The sequence below is a fragment of the Felis catus genome, chromosome C2 (genome assembly GCF_018350175.1).
Source record: "Felis catus isolate Fca126 chromosome C2, F.catus_Fca126_mat1.0, whole genome shotgun sequence".
In the NCBI taxonomy this organism is placed as follows: domain Eukaryota; kingdom Metazoa; phylum Chordata; class Mammalia; order Carnivora; family Felidae; genus Felis; species Felis catus.
In genome coordinates this window covers 152,291,958-152,319,792 of record NC_058376.1, presented here as the reverse complement: position 1 = coordinate 152,319,792, position 27,835 = coordinate 152,291,958, and the positions used below count along the sequence as shown (strand labels likewise).

Below are 27,835 nucleotides of genomic sequence, written 5' to 3'. Positions count from 1 at the left end.
CGCAAACTCACAAACTGTGAGATCACGACCTGAGCCAAAGTCTGATGCATAACGGATTGAGCCACCCAGGCGCCCCCTCAACCAGTTTCCTATTGAAGAAAGAGACTAAGTGGACGATTGGACAGCGGTACCTGAAAAGTAAAGAAAGGGTATCCCTGTCATTGTTTTAGAAGGAAACTTTTGCTTTCCTTTCTGGTAAGACAGACGTGTTTCTGGGATGAAGAGGCTTTGCTGTTGTGGTGGCCTAGGGCTCTAGAGATTTAGAGATTTATTAATTTGGAATTATCCTCAGACCGATAGGGTGTCTGTGAGTGGGCAAAAGGGACTCCCAGTCCTCCGGGTTAGGGTTAGTTTTCATCTCCTTTCTAAAGCGCTCCATGGGTAAAAGGTTAAGAGCTCCAACGTGATTTGACCATCTTATGTTTCTTTTCTTTTTTTTTTTTCTTTTGAGAGAGGGAGCAGGGAGAGGGGCTGAGGGAGAGAGAGAGAGAGAGAAAGTGAGAATTGTCAGCAAAGTCCCACGCACAGTGCAGAGCCCGACACAGGCTTGATTGATCGTGACCTGAGCCGAAATCAAGAGTCAGACGGACGCTCAACCGACAGAGCTACCCAGGTGCCCCTTGGCCGTTTTATTTTTAAAAATAACTTTACTGGGGGCGCCTGGGTGGCTTGGTCGGTTAAGCGTGCGACTTCAGCCAGGTCACGATCTCGCGGTCCGTGAGTTCCAGCCCCGCGTCGGGCTCTGTGCCGACAGCTCAGAGCCTGGAGCCTGTTTCCGATTCTGTGTCTCCCTCTCTCTCTGCCCCTCCCGTGTTCACGCTCTGTCTCTCTCTGTCTCGAAAATAAATAAACGTTAAAAAAAAAAAAAAAAAACTTTACTGGGGCACCTGGGTAGCTCAGTTGGTTAAGCATCCAGCTGCAGCCCAGGTCGGGTCATGATCTCACGGTTCCTGAGTTTCAGCCTGCATTCAGCTCTCTGCTCTCAGTACAGAGCCTACTTCAGATCCTCTGACCCCCTCGCTCGCTCCCACTCTCTCTCTCTCTTTCAAAAATAATAAACGGCTAAAAAAATAACTTTACCATTTTATTTTTAAAAATAACCTTAAAAAATAATCTAATGCTATAAAATTCACCCATTTTTAAGTACAAAATTCAGTGGTTTTTAGAAACTTGTGCCGTATGCCAGGAAGCATAATCCAGTTTTAGAATATTTTCCTCACCCAGTAGGATCCTTGTGCCTGTTTACAGTTAATCCCTGTTCCCACCCCTAACCCCAGGCAACCACAAACCTTTCTGTCTCTATAGGGTTGCCTTTTCTGGACATTTTGTGTAAATGAGATCATAATAACATACTGTCTTTTGCGTTTGGCTTCTTCCACTCACCGTGATATTTTTTCATTTTTAAGAACAACTTGATTGGGTTAGAATTTATATACCATAAAATGCACCTGTATTAAGTGTACAATCGTGTAATTTTTTAAGTAAATTTTCAGAGTTGTTCAGTCATCCCCACAATCCAATTTTAGAACATTTCCATCATTCCACAAAGATGCCTCATGTCGTTTGCAGTCACTCCCTGTTCCCACCCCCTGCCTCGGGCAACCACAGATCTACTCTCTCTGTCTCTATAGATTTGCCTTTTCTGGATATTTAATGTAAATATAACCCTATCATCTGTGGTCCTTTGTGTTGGTTTCTTTTACTTGGCATGGCGTTTCCTGAAGTTCCTCCATGTTGTAGCCTGTATCATTACACGATTCCTTCTTATTGGACACCTCTTGATGGCCATTGGGTTATTTCTGCTTTTCGGCTCTTTTGGAATAATGCTGTTACGAGCTTTCACTTATCAAATCTTCATATGAACATGTTTCATTTTCCTTGGGTGGAGTTTCTGGGTCATGTGGTAAATTTATATTTAACTTTTATAAGAAACTGATTAAACCTTTTCGAAGTGACTGCATCATTTTTCATTCCCACCAACCCTGGGTGAGAGTTCCTGTTTCTCTTTATTTTTGTCAGCATTTGGTGTCTTAGATTATAGCCGTCTGGGTGGGTATGAAGTAGTATTTGGAGGTGGTTTTGCATTTCTTTCATGACTAACGATTGTACTTATTCATTAGCTTTTCATCTGTCTCTGGTGAAATGTCCATTCGAATGTTTTGCCCAATTGGGTTGCCCATGGTTTGTTTTCTTATTGAGTTCTGGTGTGTGTGTGTGTGTGTGTGTGTGTGTGTATGTGTGTGTTCATTTGGTTATGAGTCTTTCCCCTGACATACGATTTCACGTATTGTTTCCCAGGTCTGTAGCATGACTTTTCATTTTCTTTTTTTTTTTTTTTTTTAATTTTTTTTTTCAACGTTTATTTATTTTTGGGACAGAGAGAGACCGAGCATGAGCGGGGGAGGGGCAGGGAGAGAGGGAGACACAGAATCGGAAACAGGCTCCAGGCTCTGAGCCATCAGCCCAGAGCCCGACGCGGGGCTCGAACTCACGGACCGCGAGATCGTGACCTGGCTGAAGTCGGACGCTTAACCGACTGCGCCACCCAGGCGCCCCGACTTTTCATTTTCTTAGTGGTGTCTTTTAAGGTGAAAAAGTTTTGAATTTTGATAAGGTTTATTATTTTTTTTCTTTTATTGATCGTGTGTGCTTTTGATGGTGTCTGTAGGAAATCTTTACTAATCCAACATCACAAGGATTTTTTTCCTATGTTTTCTTCTAAGCGTTTTAGCTATAGTTTTAGCTCTTACTTTTAGACCTCCAGGACATTTTGGGTTAATTTTTTAAGAATGTTTATTTATTTATTTTGAGAAAAAGCGAAAGACAGCAAGTGGGGGAGGGGCAGAGAGAGAACTCCAAGCAGACTCCACACTCTCGGCACAGAGCCCAACGTGGGACTCGAACTCACGAACCGTGAGTTCATTACCTGAGCCGAAATCAAGAGTCAGACACTTAACCAACTGAGCCACCCAGGTGCCCCTGATTTAATTTATCTTGTTTTACAGATGAAGACATTGAAACCTAACAGGGTAAAATGACTGTCTACAGCCATAGAGCTCATTAGTGGCATAGCCAATACTGGTGTTCAGTTCTCCTATTGCTTAATTCAGCGTCCTTGTTTCTATGTGGGAATTTGATTGGTTTTTGAATATAAAATGGAAGATATAAACTATAAGATAGTAGTCATAGTCTGACTAAGGGAAATATTAAGGGATTAAGCGAAATTAATTAGGGAAAATATCCTTACAGTGAAGGATTAAGGGAAATATCTTTTAAATAAAAAAAATTTGATAGCAGCTATTTTGAAGGTGACCCTTTTGGATGTAGTAGAATTTTTCTTTTGTGTATCCTATTCTGTAAGTTTTAAATAACTCCCTCTCGGGGCCCCTGGGTGGTTCAGTGGTTTCAGTGTCCGACTCTTGATTTTGGCTCAGGTCATGGTCCTGGGGTGATGGGGTCGAGCCCCGTATCAGGCTGTGGCAAGTGTGCAGCCTGCTTGGGATTCTCTCTCTTTCCCTCTGCCCCTCCCTCGTGTGTGTGTGTGTGTGTGTGTGTGTGTGTGTGTGTGTGTGTGTGTGTCTCTCAAAATAAATGAATAGACTTTGGGGGAAAATGGAGATAATGGCACATATTATCATTGGGGCTGTTACGTAGATTAAGTGTAATTGCAGAAAATGTTTAGTTTGGCGGTGCCTGGGTGGCTCAGTCGCTTGAGGGGCTGACTTCGGCTCAGGTCATGATCTCACGGTTTGTGAGTTCAAGCCCTGCATTGGGCTTGCTGCTGTCAGTGTAGAGCCTGCTTTGGATCTTCTGTTCCCCTGTCTCTCTGTCCCTCCCCCTCTTGTGCTTTCTCTCAGTCAAAAAAGAAAGAGAAGACTGTTAAAAGGTTTAGTTTTTATTGAGTGTTCCTTAAGATAATGGTTTTTGTTATCTCTGCCTTTCTTTTTTCCTCCCTCTCCTACGTCCCCTAATTTTTGGTATTACCATGAAATGTGAAATACTATGTGACTTGAAATCTTGCGACACTTAAATATTTTGAATCTGTTGTAATGCTTATCACTGCGTCTTGTTTTCCCTTTACTTCCAGATCTCCTTAAAGTTTGTTTATTTTTATTTTGGAGAGCGAGCATGAGCACGAACTGGGGAGAGTGAGAGAGAGAGAGAGAGAGAGTGAGAGAGAGAGAGAGAGAGAGAGGGAATATCTTAAACAGGTTCCATGCTCAGCGTGGAGCCTGCCGGAGGACTCTATCCCACGACCCTGAGATCATGACCTGAGCTGAAATCAAGAGTCGGTCCCTCCACCCACTGAGTCACTCAGACGCCTTTCATTAAAGTTTAGATGGATTTCAGGATTTGTGGCGGACACGGGAGTATATAGCTGCGTAAGGCCCTGCCAGTAATACGGTACGATAGCGCATAGGGAGACAGTCTGGCAAAGGCCGTGCTGTGTGCCTCTTATTGTCATACAGCTCGAAAAGGCTCCATAAATATTTGCCGTTCACCTTGGGTTGGGTTTAGAAAATTGTTCTTTAAGATCTGTTTTTAATATGGTATAATTTACCTACCTTTGACGCTTTGGTGAGGGCAACTCGTTAGCTTTATTCCCTACTTTCCCTTTTTAATTTTCACTAATTGTTCACTAGCCACACATTTTGAGGTCTAACGTAGTGGTTTTCAAGTACACACTCCAGGATCCCACCTCCAGCCCCTCCGTAAATGTGGAAGACATCGTGCGCTATGAGTAGAGCGATTCTTAATGGTTAGCGTATTTTCTCCCCCTGGTTGGGGACGCTTAGCTGTGGTGGCACGATCAGTAAGGCGAACATTGGGCCAACAACCTCATAGGGCTGTGTCAAATAGGTATTGTATCTGGCTGCGTGTAATGGAGACCGTAGTGGCTTAATAAAGTACCTTTTGCCCCTTATGGAACTGGAGTGGCAGCCTGGGTGCCATTAGGCACCCAGGCTGCTGGGTTTTACTCCACTGAGCTTGGCACGTGACTCTCATTCTCATAGTTGCAAGAGAGTTGTTCCACTCCTAGACTCGTGCTCGTGTTCCAGGCTGGAGGAATATGGCAAAAGGACAAAGGCACATGACAACTGAGTTGGCTCCCTTTCAAAGAGCTTTCTTTCCTGGAAGCCTTACTCAGTGACTTCCATTCCTAGTTTATTGGCCAGAACCGTGTAATTTGGCCATTTGCAAGGGAGGCTGTGAAATAAAGCTTTTTAGCTGGGCACGTTATTACTTCAAACAAAACAGGTCAAGGTTCTCTTATTAAAGAAGGGAAAATTGTTGGAGAGGCAACTAAAAGTATTGGCTTTGTTGTTTTTTTTTTTTTTAATTAAAATAATTAAGACATTACAAGTAAATAATTTAACCTGACATATAGTAATCAGTTAAATGTTAGTTTTAATCTAAAGAGGCAGTTGCTTACCGGTTAGGAGTATGGTGTTGAATCATCACGTAGTTCTGGTTTCTAGACCCTACTTTGCCTCTTGCTGGTGCATGACCTCAGTCTTATTTTTGCCTGCATTGCTTTTCTTACATTGCTTTGTAAGATCAATAATACCTAACATATTAGATGAAAAACCGAGATGCATACATAGTACTTGGCACACAGAATAAACATTCAGTAGATGTTAGCGCTCGTGATGGTAATAATGAGGTAATGTCCATGAAGACTGGGCCATTTTAGTGTTTCCTCGGCCTTAAATGAGGAAATTTTTTTTCTTGCAAATATGTGTCCCCACCTGGTTGATTAATGTATTCAGCAAATGTTTTTTGAACTTCTCTTATGTGCCGGGTACTGTTCCGGATGCTAGGGATACAGCAGTGAAGCAGACAGAAAATCCCTGCTTTTATGGAGTTAATAATCCAGTGTGACAAAGGATAAAAGTAAAGCTGAGAAAGGGGTTGGAGATTCCTGGGGATAGAGGTGAGTTTTAAATAGGTCAGGGAAAGCCTCACCGAGACGATGCCATTTGAGAAAAGACCTGAAGGAGGTGAAGAAGTGAGTGTCTTCTGCAGGAAGCGTGTTTGAAGCAGAGGGAGCAGAGGCAGTGAAGGCCCTGAAGTGGAATGCAAGCCTGCTGATGGCGCTAAGGGCTAGGAGGTGGGAGCGGCTGGAGCAGAGGGGCAGGGTGTGGAGGCAGATGGGAAGAGATCAGAAGAGGAAGGTGGTAGGGCTGTGTGGTCCTGACCGTAAGATGGGGTGACGCCTCGTAAGTCATCTGGGCGCCCGACTTTTGCGTTGAGGGAGGCTGAAAACTGTTGCAGGGTTTTGAGCCAGAGGAGTACTGGGACTGTCTTTTCAGAGGATAACTCGGGCTGGTATGTGGAGGGTAGTTTTGCAAGGGCACAGGGTGGAAGGGGAGTTGATCCAGTGGAGAGAGGTAGTGACGGAGGTGGTGAGAAGTCGTCAGATGCTGGATACTAACACGTTTTGGAGTTAGAGAGTTGCCGTTGGATTAGATGGGAAAAGATTTGAAGATTTTTGGCTGGAGCGTCCGGAAGGATGGAGTTACCATCCGTTGAGATGAGAGATTACCAGAGCGAACGGGGGACAGAGTGATGATTCATTTCAGAACCATCAGGCTGTGTGAATAATTACTCAAAGCATATGGCAGTGTGTCTTTATTTTCATCTTCGTACGGGGAGGAGAGCATGATTTTTATGATGAGGACTATTCATACAGCTGTTTCCCCGGTTTTAGGAGCTTTAATTTTCAACATGACACTGACAAGAGAAGAGGGTTTACAAAATTGTAATTTCCCATATTTTCCTTGGTTTAGGTGATGGTGCCTTAATCATCTTTCACAGTGAAGAGTCTGGGCTGGCTCTTCAGTGAATGCAAAACCTTGCTAAAGAACACTTAAGATCTTTAGAATATGTACCTGTTACAATGATGGATGCCCAAAATTTGGAGGAAATTATCTTCAGCTGATTTGGTTCATTTATTGTTTTCCTCACCGGAATAATACCCATTTTTTACTTTCTGTCCTGAATTTCTGGGTCTTATAAAGTGGCCAGAGACTAAAAAAATTTTTAGTAACCCCATGCCTTTGGGCATCTTCTTTTCTGTCTCAAGAGACGAAGTTACGCAGTTTGACGGATTTCAGGAGAAAGCTCATTGATGTTTTTGTGTATTAATCCGTTCTGATATGTACTGCATATTAACACTGGGGTTTAAGAGCTCACTAGGAGAGGACAGAAGGATGGAAGAGCTGGAGACACAGAGAAGGGTGCATGGATCAGCAGTGTAAACTCGTGAAAGTCTGAATGAGGATGTTTTATTGGAAACTGTTTTACATTTTCCATCGTATTATTCTCCATAGTAGTCCAGGGCTTAGTAGAGGGCATTAGAGCAGTAGCTTTGACATTTTTCACTAAACCACTCCTAAGAGATACATTTTACAATTTGCATGTGTGTTTATACTGGAGTAAAAGTTTTGCCAAATAACATTTACTTTTGCTATGTGCAATGCATACTGATGTTTTCTATTTGACTCGATTAACTGTAAGAAAAGTGATGGTTGAAAGTCTGTAAATTGACGTGTACTTTGAAAAATTCCTCATAAAGGGACATGCTTTAAAGAGACGAGTATTTTTAAAATTTGTATCTCTAATACTATGTTTTAAAGTCCTGCAAAGAATTGGTGAATACTTTAAATGATTATAAAGACATTTTAAAGATAGTCTTCCCTATCTTCTTATTTACGTTATTATTATTATTTTTTTTAAGATTTTATTTATCCTTGAGAGAGCGTGAGCAGGGGAGGGGCCAGAGAGAGGGGGACAGAGGATTTGAAGAAGACTGTGCTGACGGCAGTGAGCCGAATGCGGTGCTCGAACCCGCGAACTGTGAAATCATGACTTGAGTTGAAGTCGGATGCTCAACCAACGGAGCCACCCAGGCGCCCTCTTATTTACATTAGTAATAAGTTATTTTCTGTGAAGTAAAGGTTTTCCTAAAGGAAGATAGAACATCATTGGCTATTCTGAAATAGTGGTGTTAGTATTGAGTTTTTACTGTATTAGCCATAATCCTTAATGTTAGAACTTTAAAATATTTTTTGGTTGCTCATTAATGTTTTGGTATTTTGGGGGGTGGGGGGGATATGAAGGTCAATGAAAGCGATCGTTAACACGGAAGAACCGGAGCCTGCGAATCTCTTTGTATCATCAGATGTGGGAAGTGCCACTTGTCTTTTAAGGCCATTTGTTAAATCACACCAGAATTTAATATCTTGCTTCTAGCGAGATTTATTAAATGAGTGATTCTTTGTGTAAAAGAAAGGTGTGTTAGTATATAGACAATTGTGATTGATAATACCTAGGTTTAGTGTTTTATTGTTAGTGAAATTCTATAGTTAATAATGACTAGGGATTAATAACAGCTAAATTCCCCAAATTCCTATGTCTGTATTTTTAACCCCAGCATGGTTTTGGTTTATGTAGGACATGCCATTAGTATGTTTAAAGCTAGCGTTTTCGGGGCGCCTGGGTGGCTCAGTCGGTTAAGTGTCCGACTTCGGCTCAGGACATGATCATGCAGTCTGCGAGTTCGAGCCCCGTGTCAGGCTCTGTGCTGACAGCTCAGAGTCCGGAGCCTGCTTCAGATTCTGTGTCTCCCTCTCTCTCTGCCGCTCCCCTGCTCATGCCCTGTCTCTCTCTGTCTCAAAAATAAATAAAAAGATTTAAAAAAAATTTTTTTTTTAAAGCTAGTGTTTTAGATTTTTTATACATAAGATAAATGATCAATGTTTGATTATACAGGGTTGGAGGAACTGGTTTGAGAGTTAAAAAAAAAATACCATTCAGTAGCCATTTGCAAAAATTAAAATGATAAAGCATTGGGGAATACATTTACATATTAGAAGACATCTGTTATCTAGGACCAAAAGTACCCTGTAGAGACCGCATTGTGTCTTCTGTGACTTAAGAATGCCTCTCATCTTAGCCTGATGGATAACGGGACCTGTGTGATTTGCTTCCTTCCTCTGGGGCTTCCCAGAGTGGGGCAGGGGCCATTCACTGAAGGCAAGAGAGTTGTTAAGTTTTCTTTAGGGATCCCACGAAGAAAGAGTTTGGAAAGGAAAAGGATGGGAGGGAGAGAAAAGTTAATGGCAGACACTGCTGTTCTGCCTCATGAAGTTTTGGGGTGATGGGTTTGTGGGGGGTGGAGCCGACGGCCGAGAAAGAATTCTTGAAGCTATGTTCGGTGCAAAAAGCTATGCACCGAATTCTTGAAGCTATGCAAGAATTCTTGAAGCTATGTTCGGTGATTTTTATGAAAGCATGGGGACAGGACCCATGGGCAGGAAGAGTTGCGCTCCAAGTGTGAGGGGCGACCGTTTTATGGAGTCAGAGACAAAGTCAACAGAGTTTCCAGAGAGACTTTCACGTGCTAAAGACTTACTGGAGGCCTAGCTGTGTTGTCAAAGCCAAGGTTGTTTTTCCCTCTAGCGGAGCATTAACCGAAAGACAGTAGGGCGTTCCTGGACTTCAGTCTATGATGGAATTGCCTTTTTCTGGTAAACTGGGGGAGACTCTTACCAGTTTAACCATTTGTTTTTTGTCCTTTCTCCTTTTGGGGTAGCCTGCAGTGTCCAAGGAATATCATATACATGTCCCACCTGGAGCAGAGGGCGGTGGGGGGGGGGGTGCTGTTAGCCTGTACTTTGCCCTCACCTTGCCCCACCCTCCGTCATGCCTCATTCTGCCCCATACTCCTGTGCAGAGCGGAGGGCGAACTGCAAACTGCAAGCTATTTCAATGGTAGCCTATTGGATCATTTTTATCAAGCAGTAAGTTAGTGTTCTTAAACTATTGTCGAAATAATTCAGGTACACTATTGGATGCCATTGAATGGGAAATGTGTTCTTTTTTTTTTTTTTTTCAACGTTTATTTATTTTTGGGACAGAGAGAGACAGAGCATGAATGGGCGAGGGGCAGAGAGAGAGGGAGACACAGAATCGGAAACAGGCTCCAGGCTCTGAGCCATCAGCACAGAGCCCAACGCGGGGCTCGAACTCACGGACCGCGAGATCGTGACCTGGCTGAAGTCGGACGCTTAACCGACTGCGCCACCTAGGCGCCCCAGGGAAATGTGTTCTTAAATACTAGATTTTATTTTGAATTTTGTATGACATGAGCTTTGTGTAGAGTTGTTGCTTCATTATAATTCTGAGTTGTGGGGTGCCTGTGTGACTCAGTTGGTTAAGTGCCCTGCTCCTGATTGCAGCTCAGGTCATGATCTCATGGATCTTGAGATTGAGCCCCACTTGGGCCTCTGCTCTCAGCACAGAGCTTGCCTAAGATTAATTCTTTCTCTTTCTCTCTCCCTCCCTCCCTCCCTCCCTCTCTCTCTCTCTCTCCCCCCTCCCTGCCCCTCCCCCCTCTCAAAATAAATTTTGAAAAAAATTTTTTTTAATCATCATGATTTGGGTTTATCCATGACCATATTGACTATGGTTATATATGCCTGGCTTTGGTCTGGAACTTTCAAATGGATTTAAATGTAACAGCTTTTGTTGAGTTATATAATTATATGTAAATTGTCTTTAAATTTTAATGTCTGTAGCACGTTTATACTATTTGAAATTTGATGTCATACTTGAAGAGATATTTTCAGTAACAGCTTTATTGAGATATAATTCATATACTATGAAATTTGCCAATTTAAAGTGAACAATTCAGTGCATTCACAAAATTGTGCAGCCATCACCACTGTCTAATTCCAGAACATTTTCATAGCTTCAGAAACACCCTGTCCATTAGCGGCATTCCCCATTTTCCCCTTCCTCTAGTCTCTGGCATCCTCTAATCTACCTCTGCATCTATGGATTTGCCCATTCCGGACAGTCTGCATAAGTGGAATCATACCATATATGGCCTTTTGTGTCTGGCATATTTACTTAGCAAGTTTTCAAGGTTCATCCATGTCGTAGCAGGTATCAGTACTCCCGTTTCTTTTTATTGTTGACCAGTATTCCATTGTATGGATATACCACATTTTCCTATTCTGTTCTGATGGACATTTGGATTGTTTCCACTTTGGGGCTCTTATGAGTAATAGTGCAGTGAACGTCTGTGTGAGAGTTTGTATGTGTACATGTTTTCTTGCGTATACATGTAGGAGCTGAAGTGCTGGATTGCATAGTAACTCTATGGTTAACATTTTGAGCAACTGCCCGACTTTATTATTTTTTTTAATTTATTTTATTTATTTTTTTTTTTTTCCATCGTTTATTTATCTTTGGGACAGAGAGAGACAGAGCATGCACGGGGAAGGGGCAGAGAGAGGGAGACACAGAATTTGGAAACAGGCTCCAGGCTCCCAGCCATCAGCCCAGAGCCTGACATGGGGCTCGAACTCACGGACCACGAGATCGTGACCTGGCTGAAGTCAGACGCTTAACCGACTGCGCCACCCAGGCGCCCCTTTATTTTTTTTAACATTTATATTTGTCATTAGGGAACCACCGTTTAACGTTTATTTATTTTGGGGACACAGAGAGACAGAGCATGAACGGGGGAGGGGCAGAGAGAGAGGGAGACACAGAATCGGAAACAGGCCCCAGGCTCTGAGCCATCAGCCCAGAGCCCGACGCGGGGCTCGAACTCCCGGACCGCGAGATCGTGACCTGGCTGAAGTCGGACGCTTAACCGACTGCGCCACCCAGGCGCCCCCCGACTTTATTTTTTTTAATGTTTATTTATTTTTGAGAGAGAGACAGAGTGTGAGCGGGGGAGGAGCAGAGAGAGGGAGACACGGAATCCGAAGCAGGTTCCAGGCTCCGAGCGGTCAGCACAGAGCCCGACACAGGGCTCGAAGTCACGGACCATGAGATCGTGACCTGAACCGAAGTCGGACACTCAACCGACTGAGCCACCCAGGCACCCCTGATGTTTGTTTATTTTTGAGAGAGAGAGACAGACAGAGTGTGAGCAGGGGAGGGGCAGAGAAAGAGGGATACAGAACCCGAAGCAGGCTCCAGGCCCTGAGCTGTCAGTACAGAGCCCGACACGGGGCTCGAACTCCGGACCGTGAGATCATGACCTGAGCCAAAGTCGGACGCTTAATCCACTGAGCCACCCAGGCGCCCCATTACATTTATTCATTTTTGAGAGACAGAGCACAAGCGGAGGAGGGGCAGAGAGAGAGAGGGAGACACAGAATCTGAAGCAGGCTCCAGGCTCCCAGATGTCAGCACAGAGCCCGACGCGGGGCTCGAACTCAAGGACTATGAGATCATGACCTGAGCCGAAGTCGGATGCTTAACCGACCAAGCCACTTAGGCACCACCCCTCCCACCCCCACCCCCCCCCCGCTTTTTTTAAAGTTTATTTATTTATTTTGAGGGAGGGGCAGAGAGAGAGGGAGAGAGAGAATCCCAGGCAGGCTCTGCACTGTTAGCACAGAGCCTGACGGGGGGCTCGAACTCACAAACTGCCAGATCATGACCTGAGCCAAAATCAAGATGCTTAACTGACTGGGCCACCCAGGAACCCCACCAGACTCTTTTCTAAAGTGGGTACATCGTTGTATAGTCCCACCCACAGTGTCGGAGGGTTCCAGGTTCTCCACATCCTTTGCAGCACTTCTCATAGTCTTTTTTATTGCAGCCATCCTAGTGGGTGTGAAGTGTCATCTTACTATGGTTTTGTGAAGAGATTTTTCAAATTGAAAACTTTGTGTATTAGAAAGGGTTATCTATTGTGCATCGTATGTCTTTATTAAAGTCAATATTGGAGGGAATATGTAAGAATAATAAATAATGCAATTGAAATCACTTTAACACTGAAATAAGTGATAATTATAAGAAGCAAATTTAAATTACTGTGGTGCCCGATCCTGACTTTTTTTATATATTTCACCATATAAACAAAGGCATTCGACCACATAAACAAAGGCAGCTCTCAATTCGTGTTTAAGATGGTCTTTCTTGGGGCGCCCGGGTGGCGCAGTCGGTTAAGCGTCCGACTTCAGCCAGGTCACGATCTCGCGGTCCGTGAGTTCGAGCCCTGCGTCGGGCTCTGGGCTGATGGCTCAGAGCCTGGAGCCTGTTTCCGATTCTGTGTCTCCCTCTCTCTCTGCCCCTCCCCCGTTCATGCTGTGTCTCTCTCTGTCCCAAAAATAAATAAATGTTGAAAAAAAAAATTAAAAAAAAAAAAAAAAGATGGTCTTTCTCTGCCGTGTTCTGATGTTCATGTAAGTTGACTTGTAATTTGAAAGTGATTGCAAAATTACCAAGCTTTTTTTTCTTTACTAGAAAGAAATTTCTGAAATTTCTTTCCTAGAAATCCAAAAATCTTCTGGAATATCTGAATATTTTAAGATAATAAAAATGGACATGATTTCTTCTGGTAATATACATAATAATATGACTCGTAAATTGGGGAAAATGGACATTCAAGAACAGAATACTGTGTATTATTTTGTCTTTTGCTGATGATAAGCTTCTCCTTTTCACTCTGTCTCTCTTAGCTACTCTTTTTTTTTTTAATTTTTTTTTTTTTAACGTTTATTTATTTTTGAGACAGAGAGAGACAGAGCATGAACAGGGGAGGGGCAGAGAGAGAGGGAGACACAGAATCGGAAGCAGGCTCCAGGCTCTGAGCCATCAGCCCAGAGCCCGACACGGGGCTCGAACTCACGGACCGCGAGATCGTGACCCGGGCTGAAGTCGGACGCTTAACCGACTGAGCCACCCAGGCGCCCCTCTGTTAGCTACTCTTAATAGCTTCTATGGATCCTTTCAGAAAACTTTAATACATATATATCCTTTTGTGGGGTGTTTTGCTCTTTGCTTTTTTCCACTTAGAAATTTAAGTTTTAAAGCCCCAGATGTTAAATTGCCTTCTACTTCTCTTAAATGATCAGATAATTAGCTTTTTTACAGGCTGTTATAGGATCTTATTAAAGTAAATATCTCATTCTCTAAAGTGCATGCTCTTCATGAGAATGTCTAGGATATTGAAAGCATGTTGCGTTTTACATGAAGCATTCTGCCCAAAGTTGCTTTTTCTTAATATAATTACCGTGTAGTACATGGAGCACTTTTTCTTTCCCCATGGTCTCTCCTGCCAACATTTTGATAAAATCACCACTTGGGAAGAGGATGAGACAAAGGAGAGGAAAGGGGGAAGAATTGAATGATTGCTCATTTTTCCTTTTTTAAGTATTTACAGTTCATCTCTATTCAGGGCTGAGTGTTTGTGCCGGAGAATGTTTAGTCTGTGGTCATATCAGCGATTAAAATGGTAAATCCAAAACCTATTTTAATGGAATGGGTATAGATGGGGAGTTGGTGGGGATCATTCTTCCTCATGTGTTTTGGTTAAGACTGAAGTACCTTACAGACATAGTAAACCTGCCCTATGCCAAATACTTGAGGAGACACGGTAATGTCACAGTTTAAACATCCTACAAGAAGATAAAGGGCAAGGAAATGAACAATAGAGACATTTATTGGGCATCTATATGTCCCAGGCACATAGTCAGGAAATGAAGACTTACTCTCCTGACAGCAGTGGGGCTGAAGTTTGAATCTAAGAATTTTTTCAGTTAGCTGGGCTGTGAGTTGGACTTTGAAAGGAGGCACAAGTATGTGTTAATATGTAGAAAGCAAAGTGAAGGACTTTTATAGAGGCACGGAGACGGGGATAATTAAATTTCATCTGGGGCACAGAAAAACAGCCTGTTCAGTTATCAAATGGTACGGTATTAAGTAGCTGCTGTGGTTTAGTGATTTGATGAATGACATTGTGTGAATGGTGTTTGAAGATTATCTTATTAATAAGCCTAGGCATATATATATATATTTTAACAATCCAATAAACTTACTCAGTTTCCTAGTTATATGTGTACTGTACTTATTTGTTATAAGTGGAGTCATAAAATATTTAACTTTTTGAAAGTGGCTTTTTTTACTCAGCGTAATGCCCTTGAGGTTCATCCACATAATGTGTGTATTAATAACTTGTTCATATTTATTGCTGAGTAGTATTTCTCTCTATGGGTGTACCATAGTTTGTTTAACCATTCACCTGTTGAAGGATATTTGGGTAGTTTCCAGTTTGAGGCTATTATGAATAAAGCTGCTATGAACATTTATATGTAGGTTTCTGTGTGAACATCTGTTTTTATTTCTGTGAGATAAATACCCAAGCGTGAAAATGCTGAGTTGTACAAGTCCACTTTCAGTTTTAAAAGAAACGGCCAAACTATTCTCCAGAGTGACTGTACCATGGTTTTGTTTTTGTTTTTTTTTTGTATTAATCATTAGCAATGTAGGAATGATCCAGTTTCATCACGTCCTCACCAGCATTTACTGTTATCACTTTATTTGTTTTATTTTTTTTTAATGTTTATTTATTTTGAGAGAGCGAGCGCGAACAGGGGAGGGGCAGAGAGAGATGGAGAGAAAGAAATCCCAAGCAGGCTCCGTGCTGTCAGCACAGAGCCCGATGTGGGGCTTGATCTCACAAACTGAGATCACGACCTGAGCCAAAATCAAGAGTCAAACACTTAATCGACTGAGCCACCTAGGCACCCTGGTTAATACTACTACTAATATTATTAATAATAATAGTGATGATAATATCAATAATAATAAAGTGATTAATCACTTTAAAAAACATTTTTGTTAAGCCATTCTGATAGGTTATCCATCTCCAATGAATTGCTTTTACACCTTTGTCAGAAATCAGTGGGGCTTCAAATGTCTATCAGTGGATGAATGAAGATGTGGTATATATACATGATGGAATACTATTTGGCAATGAGAAAGAATGAAATCTTGCCATTTGCAACTACGTGGATGGAACTGGAGGGTATTATGCTAAGTGAAATTAGTCAGTTAAAGACAAACTTCATGGGGCGCCTGGGTGGCTCAGTCGGTTAAGCGTCCGACTTCAGCTCAGGTCACGATCTCACGGTCCGTGAGTTCAAGCCCCGCGTCGGGCTCTGGGCTGATGGCTCAGAGCCTGGAGCCTGCTTCCGATTCTGTGTCTCCCTCTCTCTCTGCCCCTCCCCCATTCATGCTCTGTCTCTCTGTCTCAAAAATAAATAAAACGTTAAAAAAAAAAAAAAGACAAACTTCATGTGACTTCACTCATATGAGGACTTTAAGAGACAAAACAGATGAACATAAGGGAAGGGAAACAAAAATAACATAAAAACAGGGAGGGGGACAAAACAGAAGAGACTCTTAAATATAGAGAACAAACAGAGGGTTACTAGAGGGGTTGTGGGAGGGGGGATGGGCTAAGTGAGTAAGGGGCATTAAGGAATCTACTCCTGAAATCACTGTTGCACTATATGCTAACTAATTTGGAGGTGAATTAAAAAAAAAAAAAATCAGCAGGACTTATTTGTGTGAATCTATTTCATGGTTCTTTGTTCTGTTGTGTGTATTTTCAGCATACAGATCCTCTTCATATTTTATTGGATTTATACCATTTCATTCATACAGTATTTCATTTTGGGGGAACAGGTTTCCACTTATTTGTTGTTCATATATGGAAATGGGGTTGGTTTCTTGTATTGATTTTTTTTTTTTTTGGCAACCTTGCTAAACTGTCTTACAAGTTCTAGGAGCTTCTAGATTTCTTGAGGTTTTCTTTATAGACAATCATGTCATCTAAAATAAGGGCAGTTTTATTTCTTCTTTTCCAACTTGGGTGCTTTTTATTTCTTTTTCTTGCTTTATAATTATGGGTGTCTAGTACTGTGTTGCCTAAGAGTGATGAGAATGGACAGCCTTGCCTTTTTCCCAGTTCAGACGTATTCAGTCATTCACCATTAAGTATGTTGTTTGCTGTAAGGTTTTTTGTAGGTGTTCTTTATGAGGTTGAAGAAGCTCCCCTCTTCCTAGTTTGCTGAGAGCCTTTTATTATGAATGGTGTTGAATTTTTTAAGGATGTTTTTCTGTGTCAGTTGATACATGATTTTTTCCCCCTTTGGCTTGTCGATATAATGTGTTGCAGTGATTTCTTTTTTCTTTCATAATGTGTCATCGGCCTCACATACCTGGAATACATGGTGCTTGGCTGTGGTGCATTAGCTATTTTGGATTCAATGTGTTAATATTTTGTTAAGGATTTTACAGTTAATTTCATGAGAGACATTGGTCCGTAGTTTTCTTAATTCTTTGATGTCCTTGTCTGGTTTTGGTATTGGTAACGACTGATTTCATAAAATGGGTTGGGAGGTGTTCCCACTTCTTCCATTTCTGGAAAACATGTAAAATGACTGTTAATTCTTTTGTCAGTGTTTGGTAAAGTTCTGGGGATTTTTTTTTAAGAACTTTTCGATTACAAATTTGATTTCTTTAGTAGGGTTAGTATTATTCAGGTTATCTAGTTCATCTTGGCTGAGTTTTGATAGTTGTTTTCAAAGAATTGGCCCATTTTTTTCTAAATTGTGGAATTAGGAACTGAAGTTGTTTGTGGTATTCTCTTTTTTGAAAATTTGAGGTAAGAGTCACATAACCATACCCACCATTTTATTTATTTATTATTTATTTATTTTTTAATGTTTATTTATTTTGAGAGAGAGAGAGAACACACTCGTGCCAGTGGGGAGGGGCAGAAAGAGGGTGTGGGGAGAGAGAGGGAGAGAGAGGGAGAGGGAGGGAGAATCTCAAGCAGGCTCCATGCTATCAACATGGAGCCTGATTCGGGCTCGATGTCATGAATCTTGAGATCACGACCTGAGCCGAAATTAAGAGTCGGACGCTTAACCCACTGAACCACCCAGGTGCCCCAAAACCCACCTTTTTAAAAGTGTGCATTTCAGTGGTTTTTTTAGTATAGTCACAGGATTTTGCAACCTCTGTCTAAATCCAGAACATTTTCATTATCCCAGAAAGAATCCTGTTCCTCTTAAGCAGTAACTTTCGTTGACTTCTTTTCCTAGCCCCTGGCAACTAGTAATATATTTTCTGTATGGAGTTGCCTGATTTGGACATTTCATATAAACGGAGTCATACAATTGGTGGTTGGTTTATTTCACACAGCATAATGGTTTCAAGGTTAGCCATGTTGCATATATCAGTACCTGCTCCTTGGCTCGTGGTCCCATCATTCTGACCTCTGCTTCTGTTATCTCTTCTTCTCTGACTCTGGCTCTCCTTCCTCCCTCTTATAAAGGAAGACCCTTATAATTACATTGGGCCCACCCAGATTATCCAGGGTAATCTTCTCATCCTTAATTTAACATAATAACACATGCAGTCTTCTTGCCATATAGGGTAACATTCGCAGGTTTCAAAGATTAGGACATGGACACTTTGTGGGGGACCGTTATTCTACCTACCACACGGACATTAGATTTTTTGTTATTATCCACTGCTCCCTGAGCTTCTATTCTTTCTCTTTTTCTTTCTTTTTGTTTTTTTTCAGTCCATTTTCTCTCTGTTGTTTAGATTGAGTATACTTATTGATCTTGTCCTCAAGTTCACCAAATTTATCCTCCATCATCTATTAGTATCTAATTAGTATCTAATAGGTACTATTAAGCCTATCCAGCACTTTTTTATTTTGGAAATTGCGTATTTCAGTTGTACACATAATTTCCATTTGGTGGTTTTAGAAAAATAACTTCTGTTTCTTTGCTAAAGTTTTCTATTTTTTTATTTAGGGGAATTCTTAATTGCTTATCAAAGCATTTTTATGATGACTGCTTTAGCATTTTTGTCGGATAACTCCAAATTGTGATTCACTTTGGTGTTGACATCAGTGTGGTTCTCTCTCTCATTCAAGTGTGTTTTTCCTGATTCTTGGTGTGCGATTTAAAAAAAAAATGTTATCCTGGGCATTTAAGATGTTAATATGAGGCAACTCTTGATCCTGTTTAAGTCTTCTGTTTTAGTAGGCAATAACTCCATTTAGGTTTAGTGTGTAGGTCCTGGCCTGCTTTTGTGCGATCAAATGCTCTACCACTGAGCTATACCCACTCTGGCCTGCTTTTGTGAGCTGGGTAATTCCTATGATAATTTAGTTTTCAGAGCTCTGCATTGCTATTCTCTTCTTTATTATTCTGGCATCACAGGAAGTCCTGCTTGATCTCTACAGGGGCTGCTTGCGCTGACTGGTGGGTGTGGGTCCCCATCTCTGCTACTGCTAGGGGCAGATTGTCTGGACATTGCCCCAGGTGGGGCAAATCTGGTCTGCTTCTGTCTGGGGCTGGGGTGGAGACCCTGCTGATGCTGATGCTGTGATGACTGGGGATCCTCCACTGTCCGGGATAAGGACTGGGGAGTCTGTCTTCCCTCTAGGTCTCTGCTAAGCTTCCCCCTTCACAGTCTTTGGCCAAAAAGCAAGATTTTCTTGTTTGTCCGTCTGTGTTGGTGGTTCCGGGTTTCAGGCTGTTCTTGTGCCCAGCCATGGATATATGGGAGATAAAGGGAAAACCCAATGAACTCACAGTGGTGCTTTTCCTCACACCCCAAGGCCCCTGGCTCATCCACCTTCTACTTTTAGGGTCACCTTATGATTGTCTGATGAATTCTTTCTAGGGTATTCAGTTGTATTCAGAAGAGAGGAGCAGGGAAATGTGAGCCTGTGCCATCATACTCAGGAACTGGACCTGTAGCCTTTTGATTCTTCCTCCCTGCCAATATTTATTAGCAATTCTATGAAATGGTCAAAGGCCTTTGCTTTTATTGACACCCTGCTTTTTAGGGTGTCATCTGTTGTTGAGTGTAGGAACAAGATAAGGATTATTCTCTTGTTAAATTGTGTGGGAATTAGAAATGTCATGTTCTTATCTATTCATCTATTCATTTACTCATTCATGTATTTATCTTTAGGGAGCGGAGCAACGGCTGTGGTCCAGGCAGCGTACTGTGCCCCTAAAAAGGAGAAAGTGGCAATCAAACGGATAAACCTTGAGAAATGTCAGACTAGCATGGATGAACTCCTGGTATGCACATCTCCTATTTATTACTTGGAGAAATACACTTCTATGTATATTCGTGTTGGAGTGAAAAATAACCAGAAATTTTTTTATTGCTTTTCTAAAAAAAAGGTTAAGTAATTTTTTTGTAAATTTGTAAAATAAGTATAATATTATAAATTAAGTACTGTTTATTGTAAAATTTATAAAAATCCAGGGAAACAAAAAAATTAGTTGCAATCCTCTCATTCTGAGATTAATACTTGCCATATAGTTTTTTAGACTGTGTACATTTAAATATCTTTGTATTTTTATGATAATGTAGCCATCTACTTGTTCTTTTCATTGAAAATTTAATCAAATTTTTCTGTGTCTATATGTATGAATTAAAATGCTTTTCAGTATGTGTGTGCTTTTCCATTACGTAGGTAGACCACATTTTATTTAACCTATTTCTGGTATTGGACAATTTTTTTCTCTTTTTTATTGTTATAAACCTTGCTTCCTTACTCGTCTCTTTCCTTAAACTAGTATCATGCTGGTATCATGCAGTTACGATACCTGGGTCGAGTGGAATATGCTTGAAAAGGCTTTGGCCTCCCAGGAACATGGTACCAGTCTGCATTCTGACCATTGATGCAAGGTGAGAGGCAGAATGACCCCCAAGCAGCATTGCCTTCTCCAAAGGCTGGGGAAAAAGAGAGGAAAGGGAGACTCAAGGATTAGTAGCTACAAGAGATGTTCGGTGGCATTAAAAGCTAGTCACACAGAGATTGTTTTGTACTTCTTTTATGAGCCCTGACACCCAGAGCTGTGGGTGTGTAGTCAGTTTCAGCAATAAGACATGAGGTAGATTTTCAAATCATTTCACTTTGTAAATCCTCAGTTTCTTTGGCTTAAAATGGAAATAATAATATCTGTTTTGTGTACTTCATGAGGTTTTTCTTGAGGATCAAATGACCCAGTACCTGAAAACTATAAACTGCCATGCAAATGCGAACTAATATTGTTACTTTCTTAAGTATTTGTCTAAGGTCATATGCAGTTAGTGATAGAAACGCAGGAGTTAGGCCTGGGATGATCTGCCAGTCCAGAAGTCATTCTGCTCCCAGACTGGATTTAATTTCTGGTGTAACCTGCACTGAGTATTAGGGAAGACTGGAATAAAAGGAAAAGGGATAATAGAATTACACATTGAACTTTCAGCAGAGGAAACGGATGCATTTCTTTAAGAGTTGGTAATGTATGAGCAGAAGCTGAAAAAGAAAGTTTCTGGTATGATCTTGAGCCTCTCTGGTGAGAGAACATACACTTGAAGGGAGATGCTGCTGGAAATCCTACACAGTGATCTTGGATTTACGGATGTCCGCAACCCCTTAGGGCATCATTTGGATATTGAACTGCAGTGATCACACAAAAAGGCTATAAATCGTAAACTAATTCTTTTGAGGAAACACAATTTTTTTTTTAATGTTAATTTTTGAGAGAGAGAGAGAGAGAGAGAGAGATAGCACCTGTGAGGGGCAGAGAGAGAGGGACAAAGGATCTGAAATGGGCTCTGACAGTGGAAAGCCTGATGCGGGACTCAATCTTACAAACTGTGACATCATGACCCGAGCTAACGTCAGACAGTTAGCTGACTGAACCACGCAGGTGCCCCTTGAGGAGAAACAAAATTTTTAACCTATATAATTAAGACTGGAATTTGAGAAGCCCAGTATGAATTTGTATCATTTGTCAGTTACTTTACATAACCCTTAAGGAGAGCTTACAGGTGAATGAAAGTCTTATTATTTATTACTTTATGATTAAAGAAATGAAAGTCCAAAGCTTAAATAACTTGACTGTGTTCATATGACCATAATAGCAAACATCTTTTCAGTGATAGGCACTTAAGTGTACTTTACCCTCCTAAATGCCTCCCATGAGACAGGTAGTAGCTACATTTTAGATGAAGGAAGTAAATCCTACGATAAGTGACAGGGTCCGGAGTAAAAATTAGGTCTTTCTGAGTCAGGTCTATCGTTTTCTACTTCACATAATGCTAACTAACTATAATCTTGCTTCAAAAGTAGAACATCTGTTCTCAGATGTTTGACATCTTGAAAGAAATATTTGTGTATTAACACTAGGGCCTTACTTGTAGAGGAATGCGTGTTTGGCATAGCTTGGTAAAAGAAATAGGTTAGCTTTTTCACCGTGGGTTTGCCTCCAGAACACACGTGTTGTGAAAACCAGCACTGAACCTGAACCAAAATGGGAAAAAACTCATATCAACATCGTCGTCATTGGACACGTAGGTTCGGGCAAGTCTACCGCTACTGGTCATCTGATCTACAAATGTGGTGGGATTGACAAAAGAACTATCAAAAAATTTGAGAAGGAGGCTGCTGAGATGGGAAAGGGCTCCTTCAGGTATACCTGGGTCTTGGAGAAACAAAGCCCAACGTGAACGTGGTGTCACCATTGGTATCTCCCTGGGGAAATTTGAGACCAGCAAGTTCTACATGACCATCATTGATGCCCCGGGACTCAGAGACTTTATCAAAAATATGATTACAGGCACCTCTCAGGTGAATTTGAAGCAGGTATCTCCAAGAAGGGGCAGACCCGTGAGCATGCCCTTCTGGCTTACACACTGGGTGTAAAACAACTTATTGTCGGTGTAACAAAATGGATTCCACTGAGCCCCCCTACAGCCAGAAGAGATACGAGGAAATCGTTAAGGAAGTCAGTGGCTACATGGAGGAAATTAGCTACAACCCCGACACCGTAGCATTGGTGCCAATTTCTGGTCGGAATGGTGACAGCATGCTGGAACCAAGTGCTAGCATGCCATTGGTTCAAGGGATGGAAAGTTAAGTGTAGAGTGGCAATGCCAGTGGAACCACGCTGCTTGGAGCTCTGGATTGCGTTCTGCCACCTGCTCGTCCAACTGACAAGCCCTTGCGTCTGTCCCTCCAGGATGTCTACAAAGTTGGTGGTATTGGTACTGTCCCTGTGGGTCGAGTGGAGACCGGTGTCCTTAAGGCAGGCCTGATGGTCACTTTTTCTCCAGTCAGTGTTACAACTGAAGTAAAGTCTGTTGAAATGCACCATGAAGCTTTGAGTGAGGCTCTTCCTGGGGACAACGTGGGCCTCAGTGTCAAGAACGTATCTGTCAAAGATGTTCGTCGTGGCACTGTGGCTGGTGACAGCAAAAATGACCCACCAATGGAAGCAGCTGGCCTCCCAGCTCTGGTGATTATCCTGAACCATCCAGGCCAGGTCAATGCCGGATATGCACCTGTGCTGGACTGTCACACAGCTCACATCGCCTGCAAGTTCGCTGAGCTGAAGGAGAAGATGGACCGTCGTTCTGGAAAAAAGCTGGGAGATGGTCCTGAGTTCTTGAAATCTGGTGACGCTGCCATCGTTGATATGGTTCCTGGCACGCCCATGGGTGTCGAGAGCTTCTCTGATTGTCCTCCTCTGGGCTGTTCGCTGTTGGTGACATGAGACGGACGGTTGCTGGGGGTGTCATCAAAGCGGTGGACAAGAAGGCAGCTGGAGCTGGCAGAGTCACCAACTCTTCCAGAAAGCTCAGAAGGCTAAATGAATATTATCCCCAATACCTGCCACCCCAGTCTTAATCAGTGGTGGAAGAACGGTCTCAAAACTGTGTCCGTTGGCCATTGAAGTTGAATAGTAAACGACTGGTTAATGACAGCAATGTATCGTAAAACCTTCAGAAGGAAAGGAGAATGTTTTGTGGACCATTTGTTTTTTGTGTGTGTGGAAGTTTTAAGTTACTAGTTTTTAAAATCAGTACTTTTTAATGGAAACAACTTGGCCAAAAATCTGTCACGGAATGTTGAGACCCACTAAAACAAAAGTTTAATGAGAAAAAAAAAAGAAAGAAATAGGTTAGATCTCCATCATTTTGCCCACCTAGTCCAATAAGCTTTAGATTGCAAATATAGTATTTATATATTTGACAAATAAGTGAAGGGAGGAGGAGAGTGACTTGTAGTAAAGCACATTTAAGATAATTGGCTTTTTTGGGGCGCAAACAAGTAAGGTCCCACCAAAGCCTGAAGAAACATCAGGAATATAAAGAATGTTGGATTTATGTGTGGTATTTGTAGGGTCAGGAGCTGAGATCTGAGTGAGAAGGGCTCTGTTTCTGAGAGTCGAGAAGCCCTTTAAGTTTATCTTAAAAATCTTTTAGATCAACATACCAAACTTTTGGTGTTGTGATTTTTAATTTTTTTTTTCAAAATTATCTTTACAATAACGTAGAAAGGGTGCTGACGCGAACCAGATTATAGGTGCGTATCCTGTGTGACAGTTATCAGTGAGGAGGCAGTATAGCGCTCCTTTCTTTTGTCAAAATGTTTTCTTGTCTGACAGCCTTTGCTAAGTGTGATTGGGAAATCAGCTGTCAAATTTTACTACATTTATTTTCTCCAGAGATATTATTCACAGGCACACTATGCAGTATTTTGAGCTTTTTCTCTTCTCTGGTAGATACTAGGACTGGATTCATTGGACAAACACTTGAGGGGAACATGAAGAGACTTACAATGTCTTTCTATCTACTAGGAGGCTCACAATCCAGTTGAAGAGTTAAAACTCTTGGGATGCCTGGCTGGCTCGGTCGGTTACGCGTCTGACTCTTGATCTCAGCACAGGTCTTGGTCATGAGTTCAAGTCCTGCGATGGGCTCCACCCTGGGCATGAAGCCTATTTGGGGGGAAAAAAAAAAGTTAAGACTCTTGTGTCCTATACAAGGCCAAGCATGACAAACACCTGGAAGAGGTATTAAGTACTTTGAAGTAAGAGAGGAGGCATCCTCCTGGTTACAAAAATGGAGACCTCCGTGGAGATGTTTGTGTTCTGGCCCACCAGAGCTGGGGGATACTTTGAACAGAGATAGAAACCTTACTAGGCAGGGGGAGCGCCTGGGTGGCGCAGTCGGTTAAGCGTCCGACTTCAGCCAGGTCACGATCTCGCGGTCCGTGAGTTCGAGCCCCGCGTCAGGCTCTGGGCTGATGGCTCAGAGCCTGGAGCCTGTTTCCGATTCTGTGTCTCCCTCTCTCTCTGCCCCTCCCCCGTTCATGCTCTGTCTTTCTCTGTCCCAAAAATAAATAAACGTTGAAAAAAAAAAATTTAAAAAAAAAAAAAAAGGAAAGAAACCTTACTAGGCAGGGGTGTAGAGTTGGGAAAGAATTCTTTTTATGTATATATTCATAAATATTAATATCCCTGAAACGTTTTCATAAAATAATTTTAATTATATTATGTGGGACACACACTGATTTTCTATTTCTTTTTTTGTTTCTAACATTACCTACTTAAGTTTGTTTCCTGGCCCATGTGGGTTGCAGCCCATAATTTGAGGTACACTGGGCCATACAAAGAGGTATTAAGATTCTAAATTCAGGCAGTGACAGTAATAATGGAAAGGAAGGCACATTCCCTAGACATTTTATTATTTTATTTTATTTTATTTTATTTATTTTTTAAAGTTTATTTATTTATTTTGAGAGAGAGAGAACAGCAGAGGGTCAGAGAGATAATTCCAAGCAGACTCCACACCGTCAGCGCAGAGCCTGATGTGGGACTCAAACTCAAGAACCACGAGATCATGACCAGAGCCAAAACCAAGAGCTGGACGCTTAACCAACTGAGTCACCCAGGTGCCCCCTGCTCAGACATTCGATAGATGGAAGAATTGTTTGTTTCATATTGAGCATTCCATGAGGGCAGGGACTTTATTGTGTTCACTCTGTGTGAGTGAATAACTTAACATCACTTGGGGGCCTGACTGAATGGTGTGAAACAGATGAAAACTGCTTGCATTGGGGTAATCAGAAAATCAGGAGTAAATGTTACAAATGGAGATGCGTTCCAGGAATGAAAAGTGATCATTAAGCAATACTTGAGAGCTTCCGGTGGAGAACGAAGTCCACACAAAAGCTGTGGCAGCAGCAGGTAACGGGACTGTCAAGAAAGCACTTTCAGTAGGGGGGTGGAATTCGTTTTGATGTGGAAGGGAGCCACTGGGAAAATTGAGTCAGGAATATAGCACTCTTGCAAAACACTTATATACGTATTTTTCCTTTTGAACTGAGAGGGAAAAGGATAATTTCAGTGGGAGTTAAGATAAAGGAACCCTCCCTCCCACCCCTTAAAGGAATAGACGAGAAGGAAAGAAATCTTTAAGGCCCTTTCGGTTTTTGAATTTGATGGTTCTCTGATAGTCTCCTGTTAGAAGACCCTTTGTGAGCTGTCCCTGCCCACCTCCTCCCCCCCCCCTCCCGCCACACCCCAGAGTAAAGCTGAAAACCCTTAGTTTCAATTTAAGGCATTGGACAGTTTGACCCCAACTCTGTGCATGAATTTTCACACTGTCTTACCTCCCTCATCCAGTGAGTCACCAAGTCCTATGGTTTATACTTCTTCAGCATGGCTCTTGACTCCTCCCTGTCTTTCCATTCATATTGCCACTTATTTTTTTTTTTAGCATTCTGTTTTTTAAAATTATTTTTAGATGTTTATTTTGAGAGAGAGAGAACATGTACACAAGTCGGGGGAGGGCGGAGAGAGAGAATCCCAAGTAGGCTCCACATTGTCAGCCCAGAGCCTGATCCTGGCCTCAGTCTCATGAACCTGGAGATCGTGATCTGAGCCGAAATCAAGAGCTGGATGCTCAACAGACTAAGCCACCCAGGCGCCCCTAAAACTATATTTTGAGATAGTTTTAAACTTCTAGAAGAGTTGCAAAAGAAGTACAGAAAGTTCCTGTATGCTGTTCACCCAGGTTCTCCTGACAGTAACATAACCACAGTGTAAATACCCAAACCGAGTAGTTATTTATAATTTTTCAGGCCACCATTGTCCCTCACCCAGGTCATAGCAGCAGCCTTAGGCAGTATCATTGCCTCTAGTCTCGCCTTCCCACACTTATTTTCTAATTGTAGCTAGAGTGTTTTTATGAAATGGCATATATAGTTAAACCTCTGATGCCTTCCCTTTGCTGTTAAGATGAAGCCTGAATTCTTTTTAAAAATTTTTTTTTCAACGTTTATTTATTTTTTGGGGGACAGAGAGAGACAGAGCATGAACGGGGGAGGGGCAGAGAGAGAGGGAGACACAGAATCGGAAACAGGCTCCAGGCTCCGAGCCATCAGCCCAGAGCCCGACGCGGGGCTCGAACTGCCGGACCGCGAGATCGTGACCTGGCTGAAGTCGGACGCTTAACCGACTGCGCCACCCAGGCGCCCCAAGATGAAGCCTGAATTCTTGAACACACTTACACAGTCCTTTATGATACGGTCCCAAGTAACTCAACAGTCAAACCTGTAAAACTTACAGGAAGCCATCCCTGATTATCACTCCTATTTTTTGGTAATTGGCCTCTCCAGTGAAATCACGTAGTATCTAGTACTTCTCCTATTAAACTATTTATCATTGTGTGTTGTTAAATTAGTATTGGTCTGACTTCTTCACTCGACTGTAAGTTTCATGAGGGCTCACCCTCGTAGTCAAGCACCTAGCACTGCGCCTGGCACATTGGTAAATGTCCGTTGAAAGCATGAACTGCTTGCCTTAGACAGGTTTACTCATTGCATCCTAGAATATGTCTTGCGTATTTCATCTTTTGTGTGGTGTGTGCCTCTCACCTTCTACTGCTGTCGTTTCCCTATATCCTACCGCACTAAACCTCGTTCTTACCTCCTTTGCAAGGACTTCTTGCCTACCTTCATTGTTCTTTCCAGAGGATTCTTGTAACGTGCTATCTTTACAACTTGCTGGCAATATATGTCGTCCTATGTATTCCCTCTCCTATGTACTTCTCATCTCCTTTAATCTTCATAGCACTATGTCAACAGGCAGGTGCTGACTTTAGTTTTACTTAGGTTTTAGTACAGAAGACTGTGCTGGTG

The 27,835-nt window shown here is 42.0% G+C and overlaps 1 protein-coding gene and 1 pseudogene across 3 annotated transcripts in view; both read left to right on the top strand.

Annotated features, from left to right (window-relative positions):
* The window catches only part of OXSR1 (oxidative stress responsive kinase 1), a 104,599-nt gene that overhangs the window by 2,094 nt on the left and 74,670 nt on the right, over positions 1-27,835 (top strand). For 2 of the 3 annotated variants that reach the window (XM_045037878.1, XM_011286239.4), the window contains exon 2: positions 19,819-19,931. In XM_045037878.1, coding sequence (XP_044893813.1) covers positions 19,819-19,931 — 113 coding nt within the window. Of the gene's footprint in view, positions 1-19,818; positions 19,932-27,835 lie in introns of those variants that run through there. The other variant, XM_019810939.3, reaches the window with a different exon arrangement.
* Positions 21,493-24,964, top strand: LOC111562322 (annotated as a pseudogene).